This window comes from Bos mutus, chromosome 14 (assembly GCF_027580195.1).
Source record: "Bos mutus isolate GX-2022 chromosome 14, NWIPB_WYAK_1.1, whole genome shotgun sequence".
NCBI classification, from domain to species: domain Eukaryota; kingdom Metazoa; phylum Chordata; class Mammalia; order Artiodactyla; family Bovidae; genus Bos; species Bos mutus.
Window position 1 is genome coordinate 59,474,758 of NC_091630.1, and position 24,491 is coordinate 59,499,248.

The following is a 24,491-nucleotide window of genomic DNA, read 5'->3' on the forward strand; positions in this document are numbered from 1 at the left end:
GGCTCCTCTGTCCATGGGATTTTTCTGGCAAGAACACTGGAGTGGGTTGTCATTTCCTCCTCCAGGGGATCTTCCCGACCCTGGGATCGAACCTGCTTCTCTTGCGTCTCCTACATTGGCAGGTGGATTCTTTACCACTAGCATCATCTGGGAAGCCCATAATAAGAGCAGGATCTATATTTCGAAAGAACATAAAGGTTAATTTTTAAAGATTTTTGTTTAATATCTGCAGAAAGTAGACTTCCACATATGGACCTGGAGACTTCCAAACACTGTTTTTGAGGCTCAGTATATGTTTAATGGAACTTTGCTGAAAATGGGAGCTATATTGTACTTTCTTGTGCTGCAGGAGTGGGGAGTCAAGGGGACAGCAAAAAATATAGATTCTCAATAGGCTTCCCATACTTTTTTCTACATTTGCTTCTTTTTTGTCCTCCTCTACTTTTCAAGGATGGGGTTTAAAAAAAAATTAATGCACATTTAAGTTACTTAAAGTGACAGAGTTTTAAACATGAAAAGAACCTTAGATATTATTTTTATTGTAATATAATTGTTTTACAATGCTGTGTTAATTTCTGCTGTACAGCAAAGCAAATCAGCAATATGTGTATGTATATGCCCTCCCTGATGAGCCTCCCTCCCACCTCCCCCCACCCATATTATTTTTGACCAATCATATCATACAGGCAGAAAACTAAGACCCAGAAGGAGGAAACCAAATGAAGATGTAAACCAGTGGGGCCATCAGCAGGTGCTGTCACATGTAACCCAGGACAGGAGGTGACCACCTGGGGTCTGAGCTACCGAGTGGCCCCATCATCTCTTCCGACTGCCCATTTAGTCTGATTCCCCAAAGGCAGCTTGCCCTTCTAAATAAGATCCATCACTGATATTCTAACTATGCTCTCTCCCTTCATCTTCATCTTAGAAAAGACCTAATGGTGTCTTCAGACCACCTCTTGCCTCTAGGGGATTCCCAGACTGATTCTTTTCCATTTTAACCCAACTTTTCTTCCCCTTGCGATCAGTAATCATGTGAGTTCTGTACATATATTGGACATGGAAGCAACATTTCATGGTTATAAGAATTATGGTGATGATGGTGGTGGAGGCTGTAATAGTAGAAGCTACAGTCTTTCTCGGAGTAGACAAACAGGGGCACTGAAAATACCAACCATCATTCTGTATAAAGCATATACTCAGAAGGTCAAGTGTAGGTAAGAATTAAGTGAAAAATATCCATCCCAAAGCGCCCCCAGTCTGACTTTTCTATCAGAAAGAACAGGACAGTAAAGATGGGCTTCTAGCTGCATCTTTATCAGAGGATAGCCAGCATTTTGTCAATGGTAATCTACAAAAGAGCTGGGCAATTTGTTACATTACACCTTTTCTGATTCACTATAGCCTTAGAAACCCAGAAGCAAGAAGGCAGGAAGTGCAGCTACACTCTTACAGAGAAGAAATAACAACCCCTCTGCTTCATTCAGTTCAGTTCAGTTCAGTTCAGTCACTCAGTCGTGTCTGACTCTTTGTGACCCCATGAATTGCAGCATGCCAGGCCCCCTGTCCATCACCAACTCCCAGAGTCCACCCAAACCCATGTCCATCGAGTCGGTGATGCCATCCAGCCATCTCATCTTCTGTCGTCCCCTTCTCCTTCTGCCCCCAACCCCTCCCAGCATCAGAGTCTTTTCCAATGAGTCAACTCTTGGCATGAGGTGGCCAAAGTACTGGAGTTTCACCTTTAGCATCACTCCTTCCAAAGAACACCCAGGACTGGTCTCCTTTAGGATTGACTGGTTTGATCTCCTTGCAGTCTAAGTGACTCTCAAGAGTCTTCTCCAACACCACAGTTCAAAAGCATCAATTCTTTGGTGCTCAGCTTTCTTCACAGTCCAACTCTCACATCCACACATGACTACTGGAAAAACCATAGCCTTGACTAGACGGACCTTTGTTGGCAATGTCTCTGCTTTTCAATATGCTATCTAGGTAGGTCATAACTTTCCTTCCAAGGAGTAAGTGTCTTTATTCACAGATGAGCAAATATTTGCTGGACATGTATTCCTATATAAGTTAAGTCCCACAGTGACTAGAGTAACTGTATGATTTTCCTTCCTGACCGGCCATGCTAACTGGAAGGGAGTCACATGGTATGGTGGTCAGAATTACACATGACATTCAAGAGGATGTTTCCTGTTGAGAATTATTGAATGCTTTTTCCCTTGAAATTTATCAACATATTTCAATTGTTTTACAAGATTATACCTATAAGCACTTTCTCATGACTAGTACCACAATGCACCTTATATTTGATGGTGCATTAGAGTAATAAATCCAATTCTAATTCCTAATCTTGCTTCCGTCAGCTTAGACTGTGTTCAAATTCTAAAACAAGTCAAAGAAATGTGCTCATCAGGTTAGTCCGTGATTCCGTAGAAAGGGAAATCATTCTATTCATCTGTTACTCAGTGACTGGTGCTATTTAAACTCATAGGTACACTGTTCCATTCAAACTGATAAAATATAGAAAATATTTAATAGAAGTCATGTGTTTGGGTATTCGAACATTAAGGAATTTTTTGGTAAGTGACTGAAGAAAGACCTTCAAAGTTACTCACCCAAGAATTGTGGACACTTCATTTGTATAGATATTACTTTCAACTGTTCTGTGAAAATAGACTGAAATTTGTATAGATATTACAATTTTTTGGTAAGTGACTGAAGAAAGACCTTCAAAGTTACTCACCCAAGAATTGGGGACACTTCATTTGTATAGATATTACTTTCAACTGTTCTGTGAAAATAGACTGAAATTTCATGGGGTGTAATAAGTATAACATTTTTTTACCCTTGTAAGTATATAGCTCAAGTGAATGGGAAAATTACAACTTTTGCATTTATTACAAAGATATTTATATCTGTGTAGTCTTTTATTTTTTTGTATCTCTCCCACCTCAGTATTGAATTCTAGCCCAGGATCTGTGCAGAGCTACATGACCTAAAGAGGGAAACATCCAAAATTCTATCTCAATTTCTACACTGAAATTGCAAAATGAAAGTAAAATGAAAGTATTACCTCAAAGATGAACCTGAGGATTACATAAGAAAGAAAACATGGAAACTCCCTGAAAATTGAAGTGTTCTACAAATATAATGAACAATGTTCTATGGATTTCAATAAGGTGAAGCCCACCGTATCTTAAGGAAAAATCTCTTCAAAATGTAACACACAACAAACTTTTACCAAGAACTTACTTTAGTATAAGTACAGTTAATTTTAGCCAAGCCGTTTTTCTGAAAAAACAACTCTTGCATGAAAATTACAACTCTTGCTCCAATTACATCCACACTGAATCCTTTAAAATCAATGAAGTTTTATGAATGAAAGGGATATGATCCAGTTACAGAGGAATTGATGACATATCCTCTGAACATTTCAACTGTTTGCCCCTTCTTGAATAAAACAAGGTTTGAACACTTTTCAACAGTCCTCACCCTTATAATCCTTCAATGGTTTCTCAATGCCTTCAGAATAAAAACTAAATTTATTTCATTGTCTAGCCCATCTTCACCTCCAGCTACTATCTCACAATTACTCTCTGTTCAAAACACACTTAACCTGCCGTGTTATTTCTTGCCTCTCTGCCCTTTCACAGAATTATACCCAAGACTCCACAGCCAACACCCCACTTTATTCAGATAGTAGATCTTCCCACCAAAACCTCTGCTCAAGCATCTGCACCAGAGTCTTACTTGAACCACTAAGGTGGATCGAGCTTCCTGTTTCTATCACAGTGCTTATTTTCCTGTATTGAAATTGTCTGTTTACTATTCCATCTTCCTCAGTCAGACAGTAGATTTTTTGAAAGAAGATGTGTATTTTATTCATTTTGGGGAAATAAGTAACTAGCATAGCGCCTTGCATACAGCAAGTACTCAACACAGATTAAGAGATAAATTAATATGCAGTAGACAGAACACAGACATAAGGGAAATGACCATTCCATTAACTCAGGAAAGGGCACCAATCTTGCATGACCTACATCAGAATTCAGGACTAACTCAGAATCAATAAAGTACTTTTTCAGTAGTTGAAGCTGTACCCAATACGCTACTTTCTTACCCATTCCTTATCTCTAGAACTTTTCATCATTGACAAAGCACTTTGCGCTTGTTCACATTCATTATGCCTTTTAATGCCACTACAAGATCATGTTTCTCAGCTGGGTTTTAGTGCAACATCCTCAGCATGTCCAAGTGGTATGGGAAGAGAAACACTGGGTAGACGCTCTGCGCTCCAGCCTCTATTCTGCCATTGAACCACTGTGTGTTATTAGGGAAACACCCCAACTTGTCTAAACTTAGCTCTCTCTTGAACTTTGCCAACCTTGTGTGTGTGTGTGTGTGTGCGCGCATGAGTGCTCAGTCACCAAGTTGTGTTCAACTCTTTGCAACCCCACGGACTGTAGCCCGCCAGGCTCCTCTGTCCCTGGGATTTTCCAGGCAAGAATACTGGAGTATGTGGCCATTTCCTTCTTTGGGGGATCTTTTCGACCCAGGGATCGAACAACCTGCGTCTCCTGCATTGGCAAGCAGATTCTTTACCACTAAGCCACTTGGGAAGCCCTTGCCAACCTTAGTGAAGGTAGACTGTCATTTTTAAACACTGTTGTCCTTATTATCCAAATTGGCATTTGGAGGTAGCTAACTGAACCAGTAACAGAGTTTAGGGTAAGACAAGGCTGGTTTTGACTCCAAGACACATCACCTAATAGCTGTGTCATCTTGTGCCAGTTAGTTAATGTCTCTGAGCCAGTTTTCTCCAATATATATAGAGGTACCAGTGGTTGAGTTTATTTTTCTGGGCTCCAAAATCACTGCAGATGGTGACTGTAGCAATGAAATTAAAAGACGCTTACTCCTTGGAAGGAAAGTTATGACCAACCTAGACAGCATATTAAAAAGCAGAGACAGTACTTTTCCAACAAAGGTCCATCTAGTCAAGGCTATGGTTTTTCCAGTGGTCATATATGGATGTGAGAGCTGGACCTAAAGAAAGCTGAGTGCAGAAGAATTGATGCTTTTGAACTGTGGTGTTGGAGAAGACTCTTGAGAGTCCCTTGGACTGCAGGGAGATCCAACCAGTCCCTCCTAAAGGAGATCATTCCTGAGTGTTCATTGGAAGGACTGATGTTGAAGCTGAAACTCCAATACTCTGGCTACCTGATGCGAAGAGCTGACTCATTGGAAAAGACCCTGATGCTAGGAAAGATTGAGGGCAGGAGGAGAAGGGGACAACAGAATATGAGATGGTTGGATGGCATCATCAACTCGATGGACATGGGTTTGGGTGGACTCCGGGAGTTGGTGATGGACAGGGAGGCCTGGTGTGCTGCAGTTCATGGGGTCGCAAAGAGTTGGACACGATTGAGCGACTGAACTGAACTGAACTGAATGATTAGACAAGATGAGTACAAAAATTTTTGTAGGTTTTAAAAGAAAAAAGTACCATTAATAAAACTCTTGTTAATATGATTCTTGTTTGGCCAGAACAAAGTTTCACAAAGAGCTCTGTACACCACATGATTACAAGGATGTAATAGATGTGCCTTTAAAAAGTTATTGACAATTTCACAACAGCTTAGTAAGTAAAGGCTCAGATAAGTTCTACTGTGAAGAGATCTGCTTAACTCTGTTTAACCCATGCACTTGAACATGGAACACATGCTAACACCTGGTGGGGGATCAAGCATGAGAAACCCAAGAAAGCTGTTCTTCGGGTGACTCTCATGACAAGATATTCAGAAACAAAACCCAAAATGGTAAAAATATTCTCCATTCTACCATCCACTGAGTTATCATTTGGAACATGCCTATTTGCTAGAAGACAATGAAATATGTACGTAGCTACACGTGTACACGTGTAGGAGAAATTCAGGTCAAATTTTAAGAGTAGGTCATAAACTCTAAAGGAGGAAGACTTCTCGATATAACTGACCACAGGTCTCATGAGGACTAAAAGGTGTTCCGATTGGGCATTTCTGATTCCCACAGGTTGAGCTGCATGCTTGGTAACTTCTGGGAGCATATGACATGAACACAAAAGAAAAGTACTTCCTCATTCATTCACCAGCACAGTCCTTTAAAGGTCTTTAAAGTCCTTTCTTCACATGGTAGCAAAAATTCACTTCATTATTTCAATGGTTCATTCCCAGTATCAACTCCTGCGACTTTAAAAGCTGCCATTAATTTCCCATTAGCAAACTTTAATTAAAATGAATATGTATCATTGCTTTAAGCAGTTGCATTTGTAATAAATGTATGAGTACATGCAAATCTTGTCCAAAATGTTTCAAATAGCTATTTCAGAACAAGCACTTTGATGGTTTTTCAAAGGATTTTGTCTACAGAGAGCTTTTAGAATTTGGCCCTTACCTAAAATAACTTGAATTCCGTGCAAATACAATGGACAGTTACCAACCTACCTAAAATCTATTTTATTGATCTTAGAAAGTAGCATGTTTAAAATAGGAGTAATGACCTCTTAGCTTTGAACTATTCACACCTTTGTGTTTCTGCAACTTTTGTGTAAAATGCACTGAAAAGAAAAGCCAGAAAGAGCATAGAGATGCTCCTAATTTAAAGAATCATGGCAATTAAAGATAATTGTCTAATATAACAACCTGAGATGAACCGCATTTCAGCAGTTTATTATCAAAGATGCACCCATACCCTCAAGTTCTATGCAAATATTCTACACCCAGAAAAGTTGAAATAATTCAGAATGCATCTGAGTGTTAAATTCCATGAACTCTCTGACCCCATTTTAATTTCCTACATTAAGCTAAAGTTTGTGGTGTTTTGTTTTGTTTGCTTTGTTTTTAATATTATCAGGAGAAAATGAGGTTGAGTCTGAGATGATGCTTCCACCAAGTTACCCCACCATCCTCCAAATATCTTAACCAGAATCCAAGAACAGAAAAGATTAGACAACTCACATATGAATTATTAAATGATTATTCTGAATAAGTAGACAAACATGTAAAAACATTTCCAGTATTACTTCCTCCCAAATGACCACGTGTTGGCAGAATAAACTTCTGAGCCTTTATAGAAAACATTGTAGAAATGCTTAGCAAAAATGAACCCTATGTCCCCACAGTTTCTCCAAGGGTTGGGGTGGTTAATGCATTTGTCTTACAGCCTGTGATTTTCCTTCTGAAGTGAACCTTACCGGTTCTGCCCCATTCCCCATAGCTTTGCTGTATGGCCAGTTGACCCAGTAGCTATGGTCTCACTGAGATGTGTCTGGGAGGCCCTTTTCTTTTCCTAATTATTTCTCACTTTCTGCATTTTATGTTCTGAGATATTCAACAGCATTTTTCAATTGGGAAAATGTTTGGTCTGGAAGGTCCAGTAAAAACAAATAGAATTTGATACTCAATTTTTCATAAAGTATCAATTGGTAAGAAACATGGATAGTTCTTCAGTTAATGGAACTGAGAAGTGTTTCCCTTCTTTACATAAATCTAGAAATTTTAAAGGTAAAAGGGAGTGATTTTTCAAATCCTGCATGAAATTTGCAGAAGTTAACAAATGGAATGTTAAGCTTCATTTACCACATTATCAGATTAAAACTGCTAATCATATGAATCCCAGCCACTAAACAATTTCAGTAATTAAATCAAGCATTTGAGTTCTTCATCAGACTTGAAGGCACCAAGCTGTCTTTGCAGTAGTCAACCATGGGAAATAACAGTTATCACATTTAAGTGACTTTTTAAAAAGTCCTTTAAATCCAAAGTATGGAGGTTTCCAAAATCAATTTGTCTGACTGCAAAGCATATAGCACTTTTCCAGGTAGTATCTGCTTGGAAAAAAAAAAAAAAAAAGTTTCTCAGTTTGAAAGGTCACTACCTATGCAATGCTTACCCTGGTTTACAAAGCAATGGTCCTGGAAAAGGTTGAAAAATTATCACACGTGCTCTTCTCAATGAAAACACCGCACAGTTCACCATAAAGAAAGAGAGATTTTCAGTTCTGTTCCACAAATTCTCTGAGTTGTTTCCACACAGGATAACTTAGCATAGTTAATGACTTGTAGTTTTTTTTTTTAATCACAAAAATAACTACAAATGAAATCGTAAAGGACACTAGCATAGCAGAATGTAGCCCCATACCAGTGCACTTGTGAGGAAGTTTCCTCATTTTACTTCTACTTACTAAGCTGTTTAATTAAAAAAAGGGGGGGGGGACCCAAAAGCAAAACTCTAGGATGTTAGCATTTAAATTGTTCAACATCAAGAATTTTTGTAGCTGTAAAACATCACTTCAAAAAGCCATCAAAAACACACAAATTTCAGAGAAACGTGTTCCTGAGCAGATTGCTTCATTATATTCCTAAATCCAGGCAGTGACATCTCCAATGATGATTCCCTCTGCCCAAAGAGTTGGCATATCAGACAACAAGCAGAAAAGCATGTCAGTGAAGATGCCAAGTGTGATCAAAGTTTACAAGGTGCACCACCCTTTCCCAAGGGTTCTTAGTTCTCCAAGAAATCAGATATGGGGATGTTGCAAGATAATCAGGAAGTGCACCATTGGAGTAAGTCTCAGTCCAATCCCAGGGACAGGGAAGCCTGGTGGGCTGCTGTCTATGGGGTCGCACAGAGTCGGACACGACTGAAGCAACTTAGGAGCAGCAGCAGCAGTCCAATAAAGTGTACTTGCTTTTATGTGGAGATGGTTATAAATACAGATATAGATATAGACAGTCTCCAAAAGAGACAAGTGTGTCCCTACTACGCTCTCTACTTGAAATACTTCTCTAGCGGTTATCATTAAAATGTGGCTACTTTTGAAAAGCAACAACTCCCTTCTAACTAGAACCAGCAGATTCTTCTCAGGGAACAAAAGAAGCCATCCAAATTGCAACATACATTTCAAACCCAACATAATTAAAGAGGATTTTTTTTTCTTCTTTTAGAAGATGTAGTCGGAATCCTCTCCTCCTCGCTGAAACAGTATGAAACAGTATCTCTAAAAATGTGTTAGGGATGATGAGGGAAGGGTGGTAGTGTATAAAGAGAGAAGCTAGTGAAGCAGAGGGAAGACGGAAGGGATGGAGTGCTCAAAGCCACTTAGTTGCCCTTCCCTTGCTTCTCACTTCTCTCCACCCTAGGTTCTGATTGCAAATTTTAAAATGCAAAACCCAGTTTTAAAAACAAACAAACAAACAAAAAACCCCAACGAGATTGTGACTTGGGTTACCACCAAGGCAACCCTAAACAGGTCTCGTCAAAAGCAAAGCGGTGGGCATGTAGTAGCGGCAGCCAGTCCCCGTCCCCCCACCCCTGGTACGGTACCTCCAGAACTGCCCAAGCTGCAAGATGTGGGTGAGTGACTGCAGGAGCCAGATGCAGAAGGAACAGGACGCAGACCTGGGTTTGCCGCCGGCCCGGGCGGCCCCGCTGCTGTTGCTGCCGCTGTTGGTGGCGGCGACGTGGCCCTTGCCGGCGCTGGACGCCTGCCTCTGCGGCGTGGAGGGGCGAGCCTCGCCTTCCGCGGCCGCGGCCCCGCCGCCCACCGCGGTCTTGCCCTCGGCCCCGGGCTGCGCGCAGCCGGCGGCGGCCGCGGCGCTGTCCTCGGTGCTGAAATCGTGCACGAACCAGCGGAAGCTGAACACCTGCACCGAGAGCGAGCCCAGCACCACGAAGAAGAGCGTGAGCCCGAACCACCAGCGCTGGCCGCGCAAGTAGTAGTCCACGGCGAGCCAGATGTCAGTGCCCACGTCCGCGAAGTACACGGCCACGGCCGCCAGGATCCAGAGGCAGTCCCACAGCGAGTAGCGCCGCTGCTCCGGGCCCAGGCGCAGGCACAGCGCCGCCGAGCCCGGCCCGGAGCCGCCGCCCGGGCCGCCCGAGCCCCCGGAGCCGCCGCCCGAGCCGCCGCTCCCGGCGCAGCAGCAGCAGCAGCAGCAGCGCGAGCCGTCCGGGCAGCAGGCGCCCCCGGCCGCCTCCTCGTCCTCGGCCCCCGACCCCGACGGCAGGCCGGGCGCCAGTCCCTGCACCGAGCCCGAGTGGTCCGAGTTCTGCAGCGGGGTGAACGCCACGTCGCTGCCCTTCTTCATCTTCAGCCTCCCGTCTGACTTAGCGGCCATGATGCCTCCAGCGCGGAGGAGCGCCCTCCTTTATGTGGCACCTTTCCGCGCTGTCTCCTCCTCCCGCCACCTCCTCGCCGCGCCCCGGCTTCCCTCCCGGCGTGCGGCTCCCCTCCTCCTGCCCCTGCGCCGGCTCGCCCGCCGGGCTGGGCGCTGGGCCGGGCTAGCGGCGCGCCCTGAGCCTGCAGGAGCGCCGCCTGGCTGCCTGCGCGGAGCCAAGCTGCTCGCGGCGCCCGGCGCGCGCCCCGGCCCGCCGCCCGCGCCCCTCGCCGTCCCGGCCCCGCGGCTGCCGCCCGAGCCGCCGCCGCCGCCAGCAGCAGGAGCAGCAGCGGCCGCCGCGGCGCTCCTCGGACCTGCACATTCCTCTCCTCCCCTCGCGCGCGCTCCCTCCTCCCGCTTCCTCGCCTCCACCAGCTGACTCCGAGCGAGAGGATGACCTCATCCTTCTCTTCCAGCTGCCGCCGCTCCCGCCCCGGCTGCTCGGGAGGGGCGAGGGAGGAGGAGGGCCCCGGAGGAGGGGCCGCGGCCGGGAAGCGCTGCGGGATTGGGACGGGGTTGGCGAGTCCCCGGGGCCCGGAGGATTGATGGAGAGAGACGGTCGAGGGTCCCGGCTAACGGGATTGCGGAGAACGCCGGGTGGATTTGACCGACCCCGGGGAGGGGCGGGAGGGCGCGGAGAGAGGAGGGGTCCCCGCGTGCAGCCCGCGCGGAGGTCGGCGGAGAGTGGGGACGGCGGGTGTGGCACGGCGCGGGGCTCTTTGTGTTCAGTTCTGAGCTACGGAGATCTGGAGAAGGGCTGGGTGTGCAGCCGGGGCCGACGAGGGTTGGGAGAATGGGCTCGATTCGGACACCAGGGCCCTGAAAGCCGACAGCGGCAGTGGGTGTGCCCGGCCCCGGAGAGCCGGCGAAGGCGCGGAGGACCGGCGGGTCCGCGGGGAACCCCGAGCCCGCGCTCTCGGGAAAGGAGCGCGCGGCCAGATGGCTCCGGCTTCTCCGGAGAGGCCAGGCGCCCAGGATCGGGAAGAGGAGGGGGCGGCTCGGATGCCCTCCGCCGCTCAGGCCCGCGCCGCCCGGCCGATACCCCCGCGCTCCCTCCTCGGCCGGGAAGCGACCAAGCCTGGTGGAGAGGCGGACCGGCGGGCCAAGCTGCGGCCCCCGGCCGCGTCCTCCTGTAGGTGGGAACCGCCGCACCCCTGGCGGCTGCTCGGGGCTCTGAGGGCTGAGGGGCGGGGCGGCAGCCGTGGGTAACGGGGCCCGGCCCGCGGGAGAGGAGTGGCGGAGCCCGGAGCTGACGCCACCTCCCCGGTCCAGAGGAGAATTACCTGCTCTTAAAGCGACAGGAGTTTCAGGCTTGTGTAGTCCCGCCACTCCAGAAATGACTGGAATAAATTAAATCTGTGATCACCAAGTTATTATAGTAACAGATATAGAGAATAGGCAAATTGAAAAGACTCTTTGAAATGCAGTCGATATAGGGTTCCACTCCCCTTTTTTGTTAAGAAAACTTAGTCTGATTTGTTTCACTTAACTTTTGCAAACGTAAGAGAAGGGGACTGTAATTCTTAAATTATACTGTGACTCACATGTTTTAAGCCCAGAGGGAAGTGAGGCAACACGTGTTACCCCGCCACGAAGAGCACCAGCGTGGTCTTCTAAATCTGGAGGCAAAACCTCACACCCTCGCGCTAACTTGCAGACACCAGGCTCAGTCTGAACTAGTATGTGCGCCATTCTTAATTGGTAGCCTTATGAAAATGTGCACACATTTCTCTGCAAGTAGAAATAGCCGCCCCAGGCATCTCCTACTACAGTTATCTGCTGTTTGAGCACCAACCTGATCAAAGTGGGATTTGCCCACTCTCGCCCTTTGTTCTTATAGACTGGTGCCTGCCCTGGGCCCCCTTATGGTGAACTCTGCCTGACAGTCTGGCAGGAGGGTGTTGGGCCCAAGAGCCCATAAATATTACCTGCTGCTGCTAAGTCACGTCAGTCGTGTCCGACTCTGTGTGACCCCATAGACAGCAGCCCACCAGGCTCCCCCATCCCTGGGATTCTTCAGGCAAGAACACTGGAGTGGGTTGCCATTTCCTTCTCCAATGCAGGGAAGTGAAAAGTAAAAGTGAAGTAGCTCAGTCATGTCCGACTCTTCGCGACCCCATGGACTGCAGCCCACCAGGCTCCTCCATCCATGGGATTTTCCAGGCAAGAGTACTGGAGTGGGGTGCCATTGCCTTCTCCGAAAAATCATCTGGCATGTACAAATCCAGTATTTCTATCACAGTTCAGTTCAGTTTAGTCGATCTGTAGTGTCCAACTCTTTGCAACTCCATGAATCGCAGCACGCCAGGCTCCCCTGTCCATCACCAACTCCCAGAGTTCACTCAGACTCACGTCCATCGAGTCAGTGATGCCATCCAACCATCTCATCCTCTGTCGTCCCCTTCTCCTCCTGCCCCCAATCCCTCCCAGGAAAGAGTCTTTTCCAATGAGTCAACTCTTCGCATGAGGTGGCCAAAGTACTGGAGTTTCAGCTTTAGCATCATTCCTTCCAAAGAAATCCCAGGGCTGATCTCCTTCAGAATGGACTGGTTGGATCTCCTTGCAGTCCAAGGGACCCTCAAGAGTCTTCTCCAACACCACAGTTCAAAAGCATCAATTCTTCAGCATTCAGCTTTCTTCACAGTCCAACTCTCACATCCATACATGACCACAGGAAAAACCATAGCCTTGACTAGACTAACCTTTGGTGACAAAGTAATGTCTCTGCTTTTCAATATGTTATCTAGGTTGGTCATAACTTTTCTTCCAAAGAATAAGCATCTTTTAATTTCATGGCTGCAGTCACCATCTGCAGTGATTTTGGAGCCCCAAAAAATAAAGTCTGACATTGTTTCTACCATTTCCCCATCTATTTACCATGAAGTGATGGGACCAGATGCCATGATCTTCGTTTTCTGAATGTTGAGCTTTAAGCCAACTTTTTCACTCTCCACTTTCACTTTCATCAAGAGGCTTTTTAGTTCCTCTTCACTTTCTGCCATAAGGGTGGTGTCATCTGCATATCTGAGGTTATTGATATTTCTCTGGGCAATCTTGATTCCAGCTTGAGCTTCTTCCAGCCCAGCGTTTCTCATGATGTACTCTGCATATAAGTTAAATACGCAGGGTGACAATATACAGCCTTGACATACTCCTTTTCCTATTTGGAACCAGTCTGTTGTTCCATGTCCAGTTCTAACTGTTGCTTCCTGACCTGCATATAGGTTTCTCAAGAGGCAGGTCAGGTGGTCTGGTATTCCCATCTCTTTCAGAATTTTCCACAGTTTATTGTGATCCACACAGTCAAAAGCTTTGGCATAGTCAATAAAGCAGAAATGGATGTTTTTCTGGAACTCTCTTGCTTTTTCGATGATCCAGCAAATGTTGGCAATTTGATCTCTGGTTCCTCTGCCTTTTCTAAAACCAGCTTGAATATCTGGAAGTTCACGGTTCACGAAATGCTGAAGCCTGGCTTGGAGAATTTTGAGCATTACTTTACTAGAGTTGTGTAAGTCCTTTATTGTGTAAGTCCCTTAAGTCCGCACAGAGCGTGGGCGGCTGCGACGGAGCACAGAACGCAGCCGAGAGGAGCCACCCCACGTCCGAGGTCAGGGGCAGAAGCCGGGAGGACACCATGCCCAAGGGGCGGCGGCCAAGAGGAGTTACCCCACTTCCCAGGTCAGAGGCAGCGGCCGAGAGTGCCAGGCTGCGACGGCGCAGGAATGGCCAAGAGGAGCTACCCCATGTCCGAACGCAGGGGCAGCAGCCGGGAGGAGCAACCCCAGGTCCAAGGAGCAGTGGCTGCGCGGGAGCAGGAGGGCCTAGAGGAGCTATTCCACATCAAGGTCAGGAGGGGCGGTGATGAGGAGATACCCCCTCGTCCAAGGTAAGGAGCAGCGGCTGCGCTTTGCTGGAGCAGCCTTGAAGAGATTTCTATCACAAGGCGTGGCTAAATGGGGAATGAGGGTCAATGCAGGACCACGGAGTGAGTTAGATGGCCAAGCAAAGGGTATGTTTTAAATCTAATTTTAAAACTGGGCCCTCTCGGAGACTTTCTGGTTGTCCAGTAGCTAAGACTCCATGCTCCCAATTCAGGGTTCAGGGAACCAGATCCCACCCGCCTCAACTAAGAGTTTGCATGCTGCAACTAAAAAAATTAAAAAATAAAATACACCACACCACAAAGAAGAACCTGCCTGTGGCAACTAAGATCTAGTGCAGCCAAATAAGTAAATATTTTTTTAAAAATTAGACCCTCTTGAAGTAGGACCATCCCTTTTATTTATTTATTTTTTGAAAACACCCCAGTTCTTTTTCCTCAAGGTCCAAATTTAAGAGTGCATCTCCAGGGCACTACAGCTGATCCTTGTGCCAAAGCACTAGGGAGAGCAATGATCTCTTAGGTAACTGAGTCCTGAGGGATAAGGTATATTCTAGGTCAAGTGCAAGGCCTTACATTGCACCAGGTATGAAAAGCCAGCTGGTATTTGGAGGTCTGGACCTGCCTCAAGCTTCCTCTAGAGAAGGGATGTTTCTTATTCAGTTGTACTCTCTGCCTCTAGCACAGCGCCTGCACAGACGATTCACTCAATAAACATTAGCTGAATGAATGCATGGATTTATAGGAAAAAAAAAAAAACTTTCCACAACAGAAAGAATGCTGCATTCTGTACTAATGTTCCCATGGAAACAGGAATTAGGAGACTTATCCTGTTAGGTTCTAAAAAAGAAATAACTAGTAATATTTTCCTTATTAGTACATTTATTCAAAACCATTTAGATTTTTTTTTAAGCTTCTGTCTGAACCATCTCTGGAAAGTGGTGGAAGTCAATGGGAAGAGTACATGAGTTGGAGGTCAGAGTAGGAGGTTCTTCCCCTTATTGGCCTCACAATCTGGGCAAATCACTCAATACACAGGATTAATATGAGGACTGGATGAAATAATGCATATTACTGTGCTTTGCGTACAATAGTGTTCTTAAGAATCTCTTACCTCCTATTACTCACATCTCAGGATGAGGGTTCTAAAATCACCTGCTGTACTGTCATCACTGGATCTGCCGAGGCACATGGATATGTAGGTCAGAAGCTCAGAAGCTCAGAATTTAGACTCAGAGGTGTCCTGAGTCATATTATTTAACTCCCCACTCCATCCTGGCCCTGGGGTTCATCATTTGCAAACTAAGGCTGATCACAATCTCTAGCATCCAGTGTTGTTGCCAGGAGTAAATAAAATGATGCAGGCAAATTCTTTGACACCATGTCCTGCACTCGCAATCCACAAAGTTCAGTTAATATGTTTCACATTTCTTCCACCCCTTCATGTTTTCTGGTTTAACTCCAAAACTTTACATTGAGCTAGTCAACTCTCCCTCAAATAAGCTTTCTTCAGAGCACAGGTATTGGACCCCATGCATCAGAATCAGATGATTTTTAATACAGATTCCTGGCCTGTCAGTGCTGATCCCCTCTCCTTCAGTGATCTTGTCTTCCATCCTATCCAAGAGGCCCTCCCTTGTTGTTCTAACCCTAACCTAAACCACGCCATCACTCAACAGCTTCATAATCTCAATTTCAAGCATTCTTCTGACTGATTTCTTGTAAATGGTCAGCTCAGACCCTTCAGTGCCCATGGACTCAATTCTGCCAGGTTTTTGTGTCCCTTAACCCCTTCACACTCTCACCTTTCTCCTTGCCCAGCTTAAATCCCATGGTCAAGCCCCATCAGCAGTTTCTGAAACACATCCCCATTTCTGTTGTCACTCAACATCAACGTGGCTTCAGCCCTGCTCTGACTTCAGGTCTGAGCCTGTGCAGCTGGCTGTGTCTAGAGAAAGGGAGACCATGCTGACCAGCTCCCACAGATGTGAGCCCATGAACCTGAAGGAAGCCTCTGGCTTCTCAGCAATCACATGGGGTCCTCCCAGTCCATTGGTGTCCTACCTGACTTTTTTTTGGCTGCACTGGGTCTTTGTTGTGACACAAGGACTTTTCTAACAGTGGCATGTGGGCTTAGTTGCTCCCCAGCATATGGGATCTTAGTTCCCCAACCAGGTATCAAACCCCCATCCCCTGTGTTGGAAGACAGATTCTTAACCACAGGGCCACCAGGGAAGTCCCTCTCTTACACTTTCAAATTATTGTTTCTTTTCTTCTTTTCCCTTCTCAAACTTTTAACACCTCCTGCATCCTTACTCTCAGCTAATGACTGCTTCCCACATCACTGAGAACAATGAGTTGACCAGAACAGAATAGAGCCCCCGAAGCTCCCACCACCCCCCCCGACCACTGGCCAGCATCTGTACCCATACGCCCTTGCCTCCCCAAGGGATCCCTTTACTTGTTCACCAGCTCCCATCCCCTCCTTGCTCAAGAGCACTATTCAACACTAATTTCCATAATCATCAGTTTTCCCTCTCTTCTAGATTACCCCCATCCCATTCAAACACACTCTTATTTCACTAGTTAAGAATCAAAGCCAGCCAAAAATACTAAAACAGAACAAAAACATTTCCTTTGATTCCAGTTCCCTTTCTAGCTACCACTGCATGTCTCTGAAACCTTTTACAACAAACTTCTTGAGTTGCCCAACCTGGCTTTCTTCAATTCCTGTTCACCTGTCCTCTTAAATGCACTCAAATAAACCAACAACCACCCACTGAAACTGCTCTCACCAAGTCGGAGGCCGCCTTTTCCCACTTCACTAAGCATCTCAGCTGGCATCTTACCTGAACACTTCAGCAGCATTTGCCCTAGTTGATCACTCTGTGCTCATTGAAATGTGTCTTTCTCTTGGCTTTCACTACACCATACACTCTTCCTTTCTTTCTGCTCTCTCCAAGCAGTCTCAGCTAATTCTGGGTCCTTTGCTAACTCTTTATCATTTCCTCTGTCTTTATATAGTTTCATTTCTCAAATCTTCCTCTATGTACTCTTGTTCCCTCAATCACTTCATGAAATCTTACATTTTAAAATGCCACCCATATGCCAATGACTCTCATGTTTATTTCTCCAAGATTGAGATTCTTTTCCCATATAGGTCATTACAGAGTATTAAGAAGAGTCCCCTGTGATGAAGCATTTAAAATAAAAGACATGATTAATTTTCCATTTTAGTGTGACCATTTGGGCTTCCTTGTGGCTCAGCTGGTAAAGAATATGCCTGCAATGTGGAAGATCTGGGTTCAGTCCCTGGGTTGGGAAGATCCCCTGGAGAATCTGGCCTGGAGAATTCCATGGACTGTACAGTCTATGGGGTTGCAAAGAGACAGAGCGACTTTCACTTTCACTTTCATTCTGGTAACAGAACAGAGAGGTAAGGAATTTTGTACAAGACTCTTGGTGCCTTGTGATGGTCCACCAGCACACCACATATACTCTGTGCCAAGAGCCAAATGCTGTGTCTGACATATTAGCAAGAATTTGATAAATACTCTGGGACACTTCATTCACTTCACTTCTGGGACAAGTTTCTCAGACAAGCTGTCTGCACCTGTTCAGACATTAGAACTACAACAGTGGCTTTCAAAAGGCTAGAGCTGCAAAAGCAGAGAGACTTCTGAAATGCTAAAAAAATCAACAAAAACGGACTTTTATACAAAATTTGGAGCAACACTAAGGAATTTAAATATTAGAAGTCAGTTGAGGAAGGACCAGATAAATGCTGAGGGATACAATTACCAAGAATGGTGAGAGGAATTTAGAGGGTTGAATTGCCTAAATATTTTCATTTTCAAATTGGCGTAGCAACCCGGGCTGAGTAAAAGAAATAGAATGGGATGCAATTTAGTGTTTGGAATGAAGTATCTCCAAAGCTTAGGACACAGGCTTAGATATGATGCAGAAAGAAAGAGAGGGGTCCTGGGCTTCTTTCTATATTTTACAATAGCCTTTGATGGGGAAATGTGTTTTGTTTCTGAAGTATGTTAGTGAGTCATTTAGGTCTTAAAACATCTTCCCGTAAGAACAAAACGGTAAATGGTGATTAAGTCCCCAAGCCAAGGAATAAAAACCTGTTTGACCCTGACATAGTTGGAATGTACATTTGCAACAAAAAAAGCAGAAAACACATCATTTCCTTACTAGCACTGAAATAAAATTTAAAAAACAGACAAACAAAAAAACAAAAACCAACACAACACTATTGAATAATAAAAAATTTTATTTGTATTACATGCTGGTGCTCAGGGGAAAGCAGGTGAATGTAAAAGTATAGGAGCCCCTTCAGAAGGAGCTCAACTCCCCCCGCCCCTCCCCTGCTTGCTTAGTCCCGCCGAGCTCTTTGCAACCCTTTAGACTGTAGTCCACTAGGCTCCTCTGTCCTTGGGATTTTCCAGGCAAGAATACTGGAGTGAGTTGCCTTTTGTCCTCCAGGGGATCTTCCTGACCCAGGGATCAAACCTGTGTTTCCCATGTCTCCTACGTTGCAGACATATTCTTTACCCACTGAGCCATCAGGGAAGCCCTACACTTAGTGACTTGCTGTCAAATAATAGAGAACAGGAAGAGAAGGAGAGTATTCTGTAGCAGAAAAACCTAGAAACATCCTGTGGCTGGGTGATCTAAGTCAACATCAGCAGAAACGTCATGGCGGGAGGGAGGAGGGAGGAAGGTTCAGGATGCGGAACACATTTGTACCTGTGGCAGATTCATTTTGATATATGGCAAAACCAATACAATATTGTAAAGTTAAAAAAAAAAAAAAACGTCATGGCCATAGCAGATACTCCTGATAAGATGGGAGGAGGAATTCTCTGTGGTCTTCTTCCCACCAAACCTCTGAGGTTTCCTTTCAGGAAAACATTATACAAATCCCAGCTGAAAGGCATTCTACAAAATACCTGACCAATTCTCCCCCAAACTGTCAAGGTCATCAAAAACAAGGAAAGTGAGAAACTGCCACGGCCAAGAGTAGCCTAAGGAGACTCGATAACTGAATGTGATGTAGAAAACTATTATCTATATGATGGGTAAGCAACAGGGTCCTACTGTATAGCACAAGGAAATATTTTCTATATCCTGGGATAAACCATAATGGAAAAGAATGTGAGAAAGAATATATGTATAACTGAGTGAGTTTGCTAGACAGCAGAAATTAACACAACATTGTAAATCAACTATACTTCAATTCAAAAAGAGATGTTTCCCATAAAAAGAAATGAATGTGATATGGAATCCTGAGTGGGATCCTGGAATAGACATTAGGAATAAGTGAAGTCGCTCAGTCATGTCCGACTCTTAGTGACCCCATGGACTGCAGCCCACCAGGATCCTCCGTCCATGGGATTTTCCAGGCAAGAGTACTGGAGTGGGGTGCCGTTGCCTTCTCCGTTAAAAGCGGCTAGGCATATTATATTTACTTGGAGCTGGTATACTTGGTGACAGCCTTAGGAATACACAAGTGTAATTGGAATAAAATCCAGACTTTGCTTAATAGTAATACATTAGTCTTGGTTTCTTAGTTGTGATGAACTCACTAATGTAAGATGTTAATAAGAAGGAAAACAGAGTGAGAGGTACATGCAGGAACTCTCAGTGCCATCTCTAACTTTTCTGTAAATCTGAAACTATTCTAAAGTTAAGTTTATTGAAAAATTGAAAAAAAAAATCAGTACTTTGGGAAGATTAAGAAAATCAATAAATTTAAAAGCAAAACTGTTCAATAAAACAAGGGGAAAACGGGGGTATAAAAATACCCCTATCAGGTGTGAAAGAGGGGCATCACTTCAACTTCAATGTTTACAGACATTAAAAGGATAATAATACATGCAACTACATATGGCCCAGCAATTGTCATCCGGGTATTTGTCCCAGAGAAGTGAAAATTTATCTTCACACAAAAAGGAGTCTTCATGGAAGCTTTATTCATAATAGCCCGAAACTGGAAACAATCCAGACATCTTTCAATAGGTAGATGGCTAACCAAACTGGGGCATTTCCACATAGTGGAATGCCTGTCAGCAATTAAAAGACATAAACCAGTAACGTGGGGAACAACTTGGGTGAATCTCCAGAGAACTACTGCTGAGTGGGAAAAAAAAAAAAAAGTCCCAAGAGAATGCGTGCTATGGGATTTTTCTTTACAGAACATTTTTCAAATGATCACATTTAAAAATGGAGGTGAGAAGAGTAGTTGCCAGGGGTTAAGGATAGCAGTGATGGCTAGAAAAAGACCCTTTGGTGATGAAACTGTTCTGTATCTTGACCATGGTGGTGGCTACATGAACCCACCCAGGTGATAAATGTCACAGAGCTGAACACATACATGTGGATGGTGAGGGGTGATATGAACAACTTTATGCCAATAAATTTAACAACTTAGAACAACAAATGAGAGCCTTATAAACATACTGAGGGAGACCCTCCCACGTTCAAGAACATTAGAAGCTGAAGGCAAGGGTTCTTTATTCTAATTTTATTTCAAAACTTGGAGTCTTCCTTCTCCTTGATGCAGATACATCACTGATGTTTTTAGAGTTAGGGCTTCAGGGATGTAGAGGGTAATAGGGTTCATGTAAGACAAGGGAGAGGAAATAAGAAAGAAGGGAGGCAAACTTTTGGTAGGAGATCAGCTGGAATTTGGAAAGGGAGGAGGAGGAGGAGAAGTAGAAAGAATTAAAATGTCCTAATAAACAGATCAACTTATAAACTTCACAAAAGGTCAGCCCACTGTGGCACAACCAGTCCAGGAACAGCTTGGTACAGAGGGTGAGACAGACACAGCGGAACCTCAGCAAAGGCTGCACCCTGCCGCTCCAGGACAGATGCACCTTTGCAAGCTGCCAGTTGGCAGTGCATTCTTCCAGTTGCGTGCAGGTCCCTGGAGGGCAGAGCAGAGGAGACCCTGGTGGGGAACACAGCTAAGCGCAGGTGTCCAGGGGACTGACCCCACGGCTCAGGTGTGCTGGCAGGGAACAGACTGAGGCCAGCCTGGTGAGAAGGCTGGGGCTGAAGGTGCAGTGGCAGGCACCACACCTCTCATGTGAACACGATCCTCCGTGAGCCATGCCTTTTGAGAAACTCCCCTACGCTGTAGAGGCTGGGATAGCATACCCTCAAAATTAGTATCCACTTGGGACCTTGGAATATGACCTTATTTGGAAATAGGGTCTTTGTAGATGTCTTTAAGTTGAGAAGGCAATGGCACCCCACTCCAGTACTCTTGCCTGGAAAATCCCTTGGACGGAGGAGCCTGATGGGCTGCAGTCCATGGGGTCGCTAAGATTTGGACATGACTGAGTGACTTCACATTCACTTTTCACTTCCATGCTTTGGAGAAGGAAATGGCAACCCACTCCAGTGTTCTTGCCTGGAGAATCCCAGGGATGGGGGAGCCTGGTGGGCTGCTGTCTATGGGGTCTCACAGAGTCAGACACGACTGAAGTGACTTAGCAGCAGCAGCAGGTGTCTTTAAGACTGGGATTAAATCACCCTGGATTAAGGCAGATGCTCAATCCAATGAGAATATCCCTATCAAGGAAGGAAAAGAGGCATAGAGGAGAGGGTCACGTAAGAGCAAAGGCAGAGGAGAGTGACATGGCCACAAGCCAACGATTGCAGGAGCCACTAGAAAATGGAAGAGGCAAGAAAATCTGCCTCCCCAAAATCTTCTGAGGGGGCACAGCCCTGCCAACACTGGGATTTCAGACTTCTGTCCTCAGAACGATAAGAGAATTAATTTTCTATTATTTTAAGCCAATCAGTTTGTGGTAAATTGTTACCGCAGCCTTCAGGAAGCAATAAACACAGTTACCAGAACATCTCAGGGAGGAGGTCATAAGGATGCTATCATCTGACTACCTCATTTGGACTCATTGTGGATTTGTTTCCATTTTACCATTTAGGTACACTTCTGTGTATTCTTGCCACCTCTTCTTAATATCTTCCGCTTCTGTTAAGTCCATACCATTTCTGTCCTTTATTGAGCCCATCTTTGCATGAAATTTCCCTTGGTATCTCTAATTTTCTTGAAGAGATCTCTAGTCTTTCCCATTCTATTGTTTTCCTCTATTTCTTTGCACTGATCAGCAAGGAAGGCTTTCTTATCTCTCCTTGCTATTCTTAGGAACTCTGCATTCAAATGGGTATATCTTTCCTTTTCTCCTTTGCTTTTGGCTTCTCTTCTTTTCACAGCTATTTGTAAGGCCTCCTCAGACAGCCATTTTGCTTTTTTGCATTTCTTTTTCTTGGGGATGATCTTGCTCCCTGTCTCCTGTACAATGCTGCAAACCTCTGTCCATAGTTAACCAGGCACTCTGTCTATCAGATCTACTTCCTTAAATATATTTCTCACTTCCACTGTATAATCGTTAGGGATTTGACTTAGGTCATACCTGAATGATCTAGTGGTTTTCCCTACTTTCTTCAGTTTAAGTCTGAATTTGGCAATAAGGAGTTCATGATCTGAGCCACAGTCCACTCCCAGTCTTGTTTTTGCTGACTGTATAGAGCGTCTCCATCTTTGGCTGCAAAGAATATAATCAATCTGATTTCAGTGTTGACCATCTGGTGATGTCCATGTATAGAGTCTTCTCTTGTGTTGTTGGAAGAGGGTGTTTGCTATGACCAGTGCATTCTCTTGGCAAAACTCTATTAGCCTTTGCCCTGCTTCATTCTGTACTCCAAGGCCAAATTTGCCTGTTACTCCAAGTGTTTCTTGACTTCCTACTTTTGCATTCCAGTCCCCTATAATGAAAAGGACATCTTTTTTGGTTGTTAGTTCTAGAAGGTCTAGAAGCAGAAGATATTAAGAAGAGGTTGCAAGAATACACAGAAGAACTGTACAAAAAGGATCTTCATGACCCAGATAATCACAATGGTGTGATCACTCACCTAGAGCCAGACATCCTGGAATGCGAAGTCAAGTGGGCCTTAGGAAGCATCACTATGAACAAAGCTAGTAGAAGTGATGGAATTCCAGTTGAGCTATTTCAAATCTTAAAAGATGATGCTGTGAAAGTGCTGCACTCAATATGTCAGCAAATTTGGAAAACTCAGCAGTGGCCACAGGACTAGAAAAGGTCAGTTTTCATTCCAGTCCCTAAGAAAGGCAATGCCAAAAAATGCTCAAACTACTGCACAATTGCACTCACCTCACATGCTAGCAAAGTAATGCTCAAAATTCTCCAAGCCAGGCTTCAACAGTACACGAACTGTGAACTTCCAGATGTTCAAGCTGGTTTTAGAAAAGGCAGAGGAAACAGATAAAATTGCCAACATCTGCTGGATTATTGAAAAAGCAAGAGAGTTCCAGAAAAACATCTATTTCTGTTTTATTGATTATGCCAAAACCTTTGACTGTGAATCACAACAAACTGTGGAAAATTCTTAAAGAGATGGGAATACCAGACCACTTGACCTGCCTCTTGAGAAATCTGTTTGCAGGTCAGGAAGCAACAGTTAGAACTGGACATGGAACAACAGACTGGTTCCAAATAGGAAAAGGAGTATTTCAAGGCTGTATATTGTCACCCTGCGTATTTAACTTATATGCAGAGTACATCATGAGAAATGCTGGGCTGCAGAAAGCACAGGCTGGAATCAAGCTTGCAGGGAGAAATATCAGTAACCTTGATATGAAGATAACACCACCCTCATGGCAGAAAGTGAAGAAGAATTAAAGAGCCTTTTGATGAAAGTGAAAGAGGAGAGTGAAAAAGTTGCCTTAAAGCTCAACATTCAGAAAACGAAGATCATGGCATCTGATCCCATCACTTCATGGCAAATAGATGGAGAAATAGTGGAAACAGTGGCAGACTTTATTTTCTTGGACTCCAAAATCACTGCAGATGGTGACTGCAGTCACGAAAGAAAAAGACACTTACTCCTTAGAAGAAAAATTGTGACCAACCTAGACAGCATGTTAAAAGCAGAGACATTACTTTGCCAACAAAGGTCCCTCTAGTCAAGTCTATGGTTTTTCCAGTGGTCATGTATTGATGTGTGAGTTCGACTATAAAGAAAGCTGAGTGCTGAAGAATTGATGCTTTTGAACTGTGGTGTTGGAGAAGACTCTTGAGAGCCTCTTGGACTGCAAGGAGATCCAACCAATCCATCCTAAAGAGATCAGTCCTGAATGTTCATTGGAAGGACTGATGTTGAAGCTGAAACTCCAATACTTTGGCCACGTGATGTGAAGAACTGACTCTCTGGAAAATACATTGATGCTGTGAAAGATTGAAGGCAGGAGGAGAAGTGGATGGCAGAGGATGAGATGGCTAAATGGCATCACTGACTCAGTGGACATGAGTTTGGGTGAACTCTGGGAGTTCGTAATGGACAGACAGGCCT

At 44.7% G+C, this 24,491-nt stretch overlaps 1 protein-coding gene across 1 annotated transcript in view; it reads right to left on the minus strand.

The window, feature by feature from the left end:
- The window catches only part of XKR4 (XK related 4), a 311,634-nt gene extending 301,472 nt beyond the window's left edge, over positions 1-10,162 (minus strand). The window contains exon 1 of the mRNA XM_005889173.2: positions 9,369-10,162. Coding sequence (XP_005889235.2) covers positions 9,369-10,162 — 794 coding nt within the window. The remainder of the gene's footprint in view (positions 1-9,368) is intronic.
- Between the last annotated feature and the right edge of the window lie 14,329 nt (positions 10,163-24,491).